This window comes from Protopterus annectens, chromosome 1.part1 (assembly GCF_019279795.1).
Source record: "Protopterus annectens isolate FY-2018-M chromosome 1.part1, PAN1.0, whole genome shotgun sequence".
Taxonomy (NCBI): domain Eukaryota; kingdom Metazoa; phylum Chordata; order Ceratodontiformes; family Protopteridae; genus Protopterus; species Protopterus annectens.
In genome coordinates this window covers 1,759,892,092-1,759,903,981 of record NC_056726.1, presented here as the reverse complement: position 1 = coordinate 1,759,903,981, position 11,890 = coordinate 1,759,892,092, and the positions used below count along the sequence as shown (strand labels likewise).

The following is an 11,890-nucleotide window of genomic DNA, read 5'->3' as shown; positions in this document are numbered from 1 at the left end:
ACTGTGTGTCCTTCAGTGTTATTCTCTTTCCTTCACTGTAGCATGACTGGAGTTGGCCTTTTTTCTGCTTTTATACCTCTGCTATTCTTCTAGATGTTGAAAAATCACTGAAACATGTCTCATTATACTATAAACTTTACCATTATTCAATAGAACACAGGGAAAGAAAATGTAATAAATATAGTGCAGCTATATCCTCCCAGATAACATAAAATTCAGAATGCATTAAATCATGTCCAAGTGCCTTTTTTATTCTTAACTGTAATCTTGACTTCTACCTTTTTCAGCTGGATAATCTGGAAAACTCATTTTATCTTACCTCAAGAACACTTTTCTGGTAATAAAGAATTTCACAATGATCCACAAAAGTTCTGTATGATCCCTGCTGTTTTCTGCAATATGGTTATTATATAGAATTCTATGATTTTCTTTTGAACAATGAATTCCCATGTGTTTTATTACAAAGCTACTGGTGTCCTCTTTGAAACAGAACTTTTAATTCTTCTTTCTTTGTATGCATAACATCCAGGTATCTACTTATAGTCCCTGCCAATCTTTTACTACATATCTGTCTTTATTTATTTATAGTAGTACACTCAACACCTCTAAATGATTCTTCAGTAGTCTCACTGTTTCCTTATTTTTTTAGATCCTAAGTAATATAATTTAGTTCCTACATATATCTTAAACATATAACATTAAAAAAACTGCTACTTTGTTTTTATTACTTTTCTATAACATTTTAAAGTCATCATTCTGAAAATACTTGTTTAATATTAAATTGCTTGCATGCCCTGCTAACAGCAGGATATACACAACTGATTGCTACAGTTTAAAAGTAAAAAATATATATGTTTCTTTCTTTTTTGTTTTTAGTAACACCAAAGCACTGTAGCACTCTCTGTAAACTGCAGCAACTGCTTAATTCTCTATAGCAAGTCGTTTGCAACTAAAATCTGAGCAGTATATCACTCTGTGCAGATAAACTGTGGCATGTTGTGTAAACTGCAGCAACTGCTTGCTTCTTTATAGCAAGCAGTTTGCTACAGTTTAAAATAAATAAAGTTTTTTGTTTGTTTTTATTAAATTTGAGGAAGGAGATTTAGAAGTAGGGTACTGAAATGGGACCCGATTGGCTCCTGCATTTCAGAAGCCCCAGGTCCTGACTGTGGGCTTTTTTTCATCACTTGAAGAGGTGAGGGAGTGGGGCACTAGTTCATGGGATCCACTCAGGAGCTAAATGAACCAGCTATGCCTCTGCATACTTGTTGTGATGTCCCTCCTCTGGTCCAGTGATCAAGGAGCCTCAATCCTCACCATGGTACTGGTGGGGAACATTCACAGAGAAAAAAAATAGACACACATAGTAATATTCAAATGCAGCTCTCTAGTCCAAGTACAATTTCCCTTAAGAGTATACAGGGAATGCACACTCCAGTCCTGGGCCTTGGCTACCTCAACACGCCCCAAATAAGACTCCCCACTGACACAGCTACATAGCTGAGTTCTTAGTCAGGTGTTCCAAGACAAGTCCTCCACCACCCTTTCCTGTAAAATCAGTGTGTTCAGTGTCTCTGTTGAAAGTAGCTTTAACACATGTGCACGCGTGTACACACACACACACACACACACACACACACACACACACACACACACACACACACACACACACACTCTCTCTCTCTCTCTCTTTGATATTTGATTTTCACACATACACACACACACACACACACACCTGGGAAAGGCCGGCACAGCTTACCCACTTTGCCATTTCCACCCAGACTATAAGGTGGATACACTGCTACCAGAACACCTCCAAAGCCAGCTACCCTAAGTATCTTACCAGGGTACCCAATTACTCTTATTAAATGTAATACTTATAAAAATGGCAGCGTTTCCAAGCAGCAAGACTTTCCAGAGCTTCCAGCCACAGTACCACTAATTAAATTCAAGTACTCTCAAAAGTTAAAATATTTTCGAAAAGAACAGTCACAGTGAATGGTTTAGCTATAGTTAATAATAAATATTTAAAAAACATGAAAATGTTGAATATCTCTTTACAATAAACACCAGAGTTTTAATCATAGGAAATGTAAAAAACAACACAGATGGAAAGACTCAGATAAATACAGAAAAAATACCATTTTGCTAATCTCACAAAATTTTCCTAACTGACTGGAGAATTACTGTTCCCCCTAGTTATTTACTCGAACAAGCAAGGCAAGATTAAAGTAAATGGGAATCTTATCAGGATAGCAAAAACAGAGTGATGAGTGGTGCCTCTATAACATTTCTCACTAGTGTCTAAAAAACAATTTCAGTGCTGGCTACAGAATGACATCACATCTGGTCACCTGACTCTATGGTTCTCAAACTACCCCGTCACTAGAAATTGAGCCAGGATTTGGCACGGATGTGTCACAACACACGCACAACTTTGATAAGGCTTACTACAGTATCAGGAAACTATAAAACAATTTCAACACATCTACCATTCCTGCAGAAAGGCTTTTCACAGACAATGCATCTTTGGCATTCAGACCTGTGAGACAGAATCTTTATGACCTAAATAAACCAAGTCATTTAATTTCAGGCTATTTTTCTTAAGGTTAGCTGGGTTGAGCTTAACCCCTTCCCTTCCAGTATCATCTGTTAAAATATATATATTTCAGTAGTTACAACAATACAGCCTGACATACGTGTACATTTATTTTCTGTCCAGCAAGACCCACTGTTGATAAATTTTAAACACATGCAGCTTTACAAATACATTTTTAACACAAGCATCTGTACAAATCAGTTTGATATTCAAATGAAATACAGCTGGCACTGCCCCACATCATCACACTTGTATGTGATGTCGCTTTATTTTACTCAATGAAAATATAGTTAAAATATATGCTTCTTAATCCTAATTTTCTCTGAATACCTCATACAGTATCATAATAAATATAATTAGGGAAAACTGGTTAACTATATTTCTTACACTGAGAACAGCCTTGAATACAGTGTGGCCTAACTGCTTAAGTTATATACATGGGAAAAAGTGCTACTTGTAATGCAATTAACAAAATATTGACCTTAGTTAAAACAGAAACCAAAAATAAAATAAGACCATTTCTATCAAAACCAAGAAAAAGTATACACAGCATATTTTCCCAGAGTTAATGAAAATGTCAATTTCCCTAAATTCCCTACACACAAAAAATCATACTGCTTGATTAACCAGCTTTCCTTTTAACACTGTATTATTTATTCTGTACCATAGTCTTCTTAATATCTTCTCCAAAGGCTAGACCTATTACAACATCACTAAGAGGGTATATTTCAATTCATAGAAGAGATTCTAGAATTTCTGAAAAAATAATGCAGTAAATCCATAATCTAACTAATGAATGATCATCCTTTTCTTCTCCTATGGAACACTGAGGGTTGGTCCTTTAAGAACGTGCCATGTTCCAGGCCTTATTTGTAAATCAAATGCTGGAAAAGTTTTCAGTCTTCCCTGAATCTGGAGTTAAAAAAAGCACTGATCAAGACACTGCTTACAGCTCCCACAAAGGGCTATTACATGGTTTGCTGTAAATCAGACAGATGCTACTGCTAGTGAGGTAGGCTCAAGTATGTGCCTGTGCAGGCCTGTATGGTTGAGGCTTTCCCCTCTTAGGAAGGAGTCAAATTGTTCATGAACACCAAATCCAAGGGGAGATGTTCTATTCATCAAGTAACCATGGGGTCAGGGGCATTTCCTCCTGAAATTGAAGCAGGTCTTTACATCATAAAGGACAATTATAAACACCTTTCAGCACCCCTTCTTTTTCTTCTAGCCAAACCAACTCACAAAAAAGCAGCAACTCCCTTGTAGACAGATGAGTGTTAAGTTGCACTCCCACTTGCAGTAGTGGGCAAGTCTCCTAAGAGAATGACTCCATCAGAGGAACAGGTACAGTACTGACTGTTATCTTAGGCTATCTAAGGGAGTTTCCTTGGCTTGGAGACTCATCCACATCTTAAGAGTTCTGAGGTCCTTCCCAGAATGGAATCCGTTTGGAGCCCAGCCCATCTCTACAGAGCTCTTGGAATAGGCCACAATTCTATTCCTCATAGAGATCGCAGATGGTGTTCCTGCCCTACAATAAAGCACAAGATTCAACACTCACGTTATCATATTCTTGATTATGAAATGAACTACTGGGTTCTGTCCCACTGTGGACCTCAGTGACCTCAATGAACACATTATGTACACAAGAGGTTTCAGAGCAGACTCCAGTTGATCATGTCCTGGCTACTTCCGGGTGACTGGATGATGTCACTAGATAAGATGGATGCCTTTTAACACATTTATGTCTGGGGTCTACATAGCACGTTCCTTTTAGGTTCATAATGGCTCAGTGTCTCATTTTACCTCAACATTGATAAATCACAATAAAACTGTTGCACCAATACACCATCAACAACACAAAATTATTACTCACCATCAAATAACAAATTATTTTTTTATTCTATTTTATGTATCCTTTGTTGACCAGGTTAGTCCCACTAGGTTGGCAGCCTGTTTTCAGTGGAGACCTGAGGTGGTATTTATACTACTAGGGGAAATTTGGCCATGGTATTTGTAAGCTCCCCTTCTCTTTTTTAAGGGATGTTTTGTATCCACTGGAGTCACCATCAACTCAAGCAGATGGGGCCTCACTTTAACTTCTCATCTGAAAGACAACACACTCAGGAGTAGAGCACCCCTCTTATGCTACAATGCCCTGTCAGCAATTGATCTACTTGATGTGGGAATAGAACTCACAGTTTTCTGTACCAAAGGTGAGTGTGCTACCTGTTGCACCACTGACATGATGCAAAAAAGAAAGCATTTTTGCAGAAGGCCTGTTCCCCTCTGCACTCCCACTGAAGGAGCTTCACCCCCTCTTTCTAAATACACCACAAATAAAGTTGCATATATTGGGAAGAGAGACTGGAAAGATAATCTATAAAGGAACATCTGCATGGCTCTCAAGTATGCAACAAAATCCATAAAGTTTAGAATTCTTGCAAGGAACTATTTACATAGGTATTTTTGCACCACAAGCAGATTTCAGAAAATTTTTCTACAGGTAGACGGCAATTGCTGGAGGTGAGATGAGGAAGACAGAGGTAATTGAATACACGTTTTTTGGGAACATAATGAGATGGCAGATTTTAAACTTCACTACAAAGTACTGTGTCAGAAATGTTAGGGGAGCAAATGATTGTAACTAAGGAAATGATTCTTTTGAACCAGGATATAGAATCTGAACTGCTTAAGTGTAGTAAGTGTTTTCTACATTTAATTCCAAAAATATCAATCAAAATCTAAACCAGCAAGACCTGAAACAGTTAATTTTGTAATAGAGATGACAGAACAGCAGGTGGGATTTTTTATAAAAAAAGGAGGAGGAAATTACATAGAAATAAATGGAAACTGTAGGAACAATACATGCAGAATAATGTTCAGGAGGAGGAGTGAAATTTAAGTGAAATCAGGAACTGAGCAGTTTAGAACACTTTGAAAGAAAATTGTTAAAATGAAAAAAAAACATATATACTGCGTGAAAACAACAATGGAAATGTTATGATTTGATTTATTTTCTATTACTGTATGTGTATGTGTCAAAACTGTCATGTTTAATAAATATGTTTTAAAAATGAAGTTGTGCAAACACAGAGTAAAGAGAAAATTTAGTTTAAAAAGTTATCTTTTATCTTTATTCTGAGTCACTTGGCTTTGCAGTTAGACTGCAAGTAAAATAAAGCATGTTTGAGAAACCACAAACAGACAAACTCAACTTACAAATAGTCCATCTATTCACGGAAGCTTGTAGAAGAGATCAAGTCTCATCACAGCAAAACACATTAAATGCTAGAGTTCACATTCCTCTGATATGTTCTGTGTAGGCACCAATTTCAATATAAACTGCTGCCCTTTGGGCCATTCTCTGCAGACAGTGTTCACCAAGGTGGTGACTATAGCGAAGTAAAGCAAATCCATGTCCTTCCCCATCTTGGTCTTGGTGGTCCCATCAAGGTGTTTTCTATTGGCATCCCTGGAGTGGACTATCCGAAGTATGCAGTTACTGGGGGTAGTCATAAACTAGGAGAAGTCCACTTTGACTGCAGTTCAGAGAATTCAACTGGAGAAGAGTTGGATTCTTTAAAGTGTCATTCTTTTCTGTCCAAAGAAAGGGTCCAGAAGATTATAATTTTAGTAATCTGACAGGGAATTCCATGACAGTCCTGCTGTTTTTAGGCATTCTGGCTGCCATGTGCCTCACAGTAATTTTGTATGCCTGAAGATGCGGGTATTGCATTAAACCACAAGGCTTCAATAACTGAAGATATGCCATGATCTCATGGATCTTCAGATAACAGACCACTGCCACTGTGTTCTGGAGTGGTGGATACTCCCACCAATCTATCCAGGGTGGATCTGTCTTTCCTGCACTTGAACCTATTACACATCCTGACAATGTGCACTCCGCTAATGCTGTGGGGAGCACAAAACAGCTCCTCTACAGTCCAAGGAGAGTGGGTCCCCTACAGAAATGGGTCCAGCCAGCGTCAGCCAGATGGAGTTATATTTTTTGAGGAAAAACTGCTTCTGAGACATCTCTTGATACAGTCTAACATCTCATCCATGGTGTAGTATCAAAACAAGCAAAGAAGCATGTGGCCACATCACCTGCAGTTGAAATGCAAGTCTGGAAATGGACCACACACTGGGGAATCAATGTGTCAACAATTCACATAGCAGGTGAAATTAATATGCTGTATCCTGCTATTTCAACAGACCTGTTCTGGTGCTGAGAATTCAGTGATCATGTCTGGTTTAGACCTTCCAGGTGTCTGACACCCTAGACAATGACCTATCTACCACCCAGAAGAATCCAGCGATCCTAACTTCTGCTCAATACAGCAGTGCAAGGGAGGCAGAGTAGTGGATGCATTCTCTGTAAGGATGTAAGACAGCTTCATGATGACTTCCTGCCATTCCCAGTGGTTCCATGCACAACCACAAAATTCAGGAAAGAAAAACTGAAACTTAATCCTAATCATAGCCACTTTTGTTTTGTAGCCATGTTCTTCTCGATTATGCACAGGTGATAAAGGTCTGACTGACTTGTGACATGAAAACTTGAGAAGTCAGCGAGGAAGAGGTGAGAGCAAGTGATCAAAGTCAGCCCACCCACCCCAAGGGGTAGAAGGCCCATCACAGATTACGCTGTTCTCATACACAGGAACGTGCAAACCTGAGAAAGAACTGCATGCCCTCCATCCAAGCAAGTGCGAGAACAAATGCATAAGGGGATAAGAGCACTAAAACATCTCATAACCTCTCACTACCTTCACCTCTCCTTCATAATGTCTTCCAGAATAATGAATAGGCTAAATGAGTACAAAATGTGATGGCCACCTGGTGAAGCAGGGCATGGAAGCAAAAAAGGGATCCTAAATATCTCTCTGCAGTTTGAAAAGAATGTGGTTTCAGGTGCTGAAGTACTTGATAATATAAGCAACCCTCTTAGTACAACTAAAAACTGCAGAGAGACAACCTGCGTCATCTCAGGGTCTAGCAAATGCCAGAAATCCTCTAATTATGCTATACATTCTGGAGCATTAAGCTACTAGGAAGATTCCCAATGTTTTCTATTTTGGAGTAAAGTTGTGATATGGTTTCTCAGTGAGTCAGTACGTAGATGCTTCTGATTTACTTCAGCATCTCTCTGACCTGGGTCTCAACTACTGTACAGTCAAGGTGCACATGTCAGGTACATTTGCTCATCATGACCTTGTGTACAGCTGGATTGTGGCTAAGCATCAGCTTTTCAACCAGTTATTTAAAGGGTATATTTTCCTCCACCCTCCTTTGAAGAAGCACCTGCCCTCCTTAGAACTTGATTTTCATGTCCAAGGCTTGTCCTTCCCATATTCAAATCTTGAACTTCATAACTTTAAAGATCATTTCATGGAATATTTCTTCCCTGGTGGTCATCACTCCTGTAAGCAAGATCTCATGAATTTTAGGACCATAACTGCAGAAAGACATATCTAGTCTTTCACTGCAATTAAGTGTTCAATCCCCTAGAATCAGTCTGCATTTTCTCAAAAAAGAGGTGTCAAAATTGTCCTTAACCAGTCCATTAATATCCCAGCTTTTCCTGCAACCACAGAAAGCAGAAAACAAGGAGTCCCTCACTCCAGTGATTTGCATCTCTAGTTCTATTCTACCTGAAGATAGAATAGTTGTTCATTTTATTTATTCTGAGGACCGAAAGGCTGGCAGTTCCTGCCAACCCTATTGCTAACAGCAAACTGAATTACCTTCGACATCAGGTGTTTGAAAATGTTAATGTTTTTAAAATTGTTAATTTGAGAACAAAAAGGGAAATTGACTAGACTTGAAATGAGCTGCAAGGGCAACTAACTTAGTACTTACCGATGAACCTATAAAGGCTCCACTGAAAAAATATGCAAAACAGGGGTAGAAGGAAGAATAAAGCCAAATGTACACACACAAAGGAGGGGTCCCCTAACAAATGAATTCATAGTGTAACAGTGGAACTTTGTGGAACTTTTACTTTACTTCAATGTATTTACCTGATTTTGATGCATGGCTTATTCTACTGCAACCCACAACATATTTATTCGTTGTTTAAATCCTGAAGGGAAAAACATGTTAACCCTAAGGCTGTGTAGCTTTACAGAGGAAATATTTAAGTAGGGGCATTGTGGGTTGTAAAATGGACACCCCACAGCAAAAATAACTTTGTTTTCATCAGGCTATTCCTATTATGTCAACTATTAAAGTAACTTTTGATGAATAGGAATCCTCTCAATGTGGATTTTGGAACTCTCAGTCCTCTCCTTACAATGTCAGCTGAGGGCATGATCTCCAAAGATAGCAAAGCTCTGGTTTTCTACTGCAGTTATGTCACTGACTTCCAAAACCTTTCAGTACAACTATAACTGGAAAAGGCGAGAGTAACACAAGCACACAGGTAAGAATTTGGAAGAGCCACAAATTACAATGAGCATTAAATTACTCAAGTTTAAAAAAGGAGTTAGTATGAGTAATAATAACATTTATTAAAATCAGATGTTTTCTAAAAAATCAGATGTTTTCTTTAAGCTTTATTCAACTGCTGACAACTTCATGATAGGAAATGTAAGCTGAGCTAAGCTGCCAGAAATGTTTACTACATACCGTTGACAATGTTGTCCCATGGGGAAATACAGCTGGAAATCTTCAGAGTTTTGCAATACATATAGAAAACAGCATCTTTCATCATATTTTGAAATGCTGCAAGGAAAATACAAGTCTTAACTGTCAGAGTAGCAACAAGGTCACAAATAATCTCGATGGGCTATATTGCAATAACAGAATATATAGTGCTTTATAACATTCAACCTTCTATGATCTTAATAGCAGAAATGACTGCCACATTATTATACTACAAATGCCACAACTTGCTTTTCTCTCATACTTACTACAGGTTCCTATGTGTATCTGTAACTACATTTCCAACTCCCTAAAATCCTGGCTTAACTGAAGAACTACTTCTATATAAAACGAACCTTGAAACACACAAAGTCCTGTAAGCACTGGATAAGTTCTTAGGAAACAGTCACACTTACTGCTCTGAACATAACCAAAATGTGCAAGAACGCAAACATTACTTAAAAGGGGGAATAACAGTTATCTAAAAAAGAATATGGCTTAAAAAACTTGATTTCCTGCTCAAGTAGTTCATTCCTCTGCTTTGCAGAGAAAACAAAACTGGAATTCTCAGTCCGTCACTGACAGAAAACACTGAGCTCACAGGACAATGTCATAACGTAGAATAAAGATAACACTGACAAGTAACCTGGAGTAGAAAACATCTGAAGTCAGTACACAGTACTGTTAAATGTGTTTTTCCCATGATCTGCCAAGATGGGAGCCTTAAAATTAATATTTAATAATGTAAAACTGACCAAATATTTAATATTTTAAAAATCCATGTTCACCAGTTTCTTTCAAATGAGTCAAAAAATCAATCCAACAAGACAGAAACATCAGAATCTGAATACAAAAGTTTCATTTAAGACTGAAGAATATATCAGGGGGTTTCAGATAATCCGCACTACAGATGCTGAATAAGATTCATTTGATTATGTCTCATCTTAAGCACAGAATTGCCATAAGATCAGGGTACATAAATGACAATTCATGAAGCAACCAGCCAAGACTAATAGGAGTAAAGAACTATTAGGAGGGTATAAAATGGATTTTATCTCACATTATAGCTGTGTGATGCTTTCACCATAATGGCAAATGAGTTAGACAACACCCCTGAAGTCAGTGCCAAAAGTGGGTTTTAAACACTGTCATGAGCTAATAAGAGTCTTATAAGTCTAATTTAGCAATTCAATCCCTCTGCCAAAGCTAGGGAAACACAGTCTGAACAAGACACCATTCTAGCAAGAAGCAGTGCAGTGTGTTATGGTTCAGAGATGTGTCTATGTCTGCACCTCCACGTGAAAGCATTACTAGAACAAAAGGGTATAGCAATGTAGGGCTGCGGCAAATGCACCAAGCTGCAAATAAGCGATAGCCGTCTGACATCAGTTTGATTCCAGCACCCACCACTTACATACTGAATAGTTCAATTATCTAAAAAAAAGTCTTCAGTTTATCCTTTGAAACAAGGACATCGAGAGGCGTACAACCCAGGAGAAGCCACCTACCCAGACTGTTAAATAAATAAACAAACAAAAATAGTGGCCATGTACCACATGAAAACACCATGACCGAGACGGCATACTAACTTACAGATCATAAAGTGTTTGTGTCCTCCTTTTGTTTTAAAGGCAAACACAGAGTTCTTCAAAACCAAAGTCACTAAACACACAGCCGCTGCCCAATGACAATAAAGGTTGTCCTCCTCTGTATGAATCAAAAAGCTTTCACAACGATGAATGGTGAACCCTTGGTTCACCATTCATCGTTGTGGAAGCTTTTTGATTCATACAGAGGAGGACACTCCTTTTGTTTTACCCTGGCCCACTGAAAGAGCTGAAAGGGTGTGAATGGATCAATTAGGTGCAAATACACTACTGAACGCAGGCGAGCTGGGAGAAATCAAACCATCATCCTTATGGCTAGCCTCAGCAGTTGTGGGACTCAATTTGGGACATGTTGGGGGGGCTCCAAGCCACAACCCTTTCATCACCAATACCTACCCCTTCCATCCTGAATGATTTGACAGAAAACCACAAATTTTATGAGGAACAGACCAAAAATATAAGGCAAAACATCTAGACATTTGGCAAAATTCTGGAAAGTACAGAGGTATGGCTCCATTATTCATTAATGAATGCTAATAATGCTTTTGTGGTATACCTCTCAACTACTTTGCTCAAGAATTCTGAACAAAGATAAAAATAATGAATGAACAGATGTCTAAAATTGACCCCCAATTGTAAATATTACTCAAATTCACGAAAGAGTTAGAATAACAGGTTTTGCAATGTCAGCTAGGTTATAAAGGAATAATAAATATGATATGGTCATTGTTCACAGTGGCATGAATAACACCTTGTTCAAGATGAGTGCCTCAAAATATGGAGGTATTATTTAACATCCTAGCAACAAGAATGGGTGAAATACATCTGTCTGGAGAAAACCTTTCATTGCCTCATATGGCACCCAAACAAATGATGTAATTCTAACCTTCAACAACAGCATAAGGACATTCTGTCATATACACGGATTCAGTGCCTGTCAGCCTGGTGTAAGACATGGGATCAGACAAGAGAGTGCTTTGCCTCTATAGGGCTTCACTTCTTTGCCCAAGAAATACTGGAAATGGCATTTTTTTCT

At 38.3% G+C, this 11,890-nt stretch overlaps 1 protein-coding gene across 1 annotated transcript in view; it reads right to left on the bottom strand.

The window, feature by feature from the left end:
- The window catches only part of MAP3K6 (mitogen-activated protein kinase kinase kinase 6), a 1,891,200-nt gene that overhangs the window by 951,304 nt on the left and 928,006 nt on the right, over positions 1 to 11,890 (bottom strand). Inside the window, exon 13 of the mRNA XM_044084347.1 lies at positions 9,233 to 9,328. Within this exon, the coding sequence (XP_043940282.1) occupies positions 9,233 to 9,328 (96 nt within the window). The remainder of the gene's footprint in view (positions 1 to 9,232; positions 9,329 to 11,890) is intronic.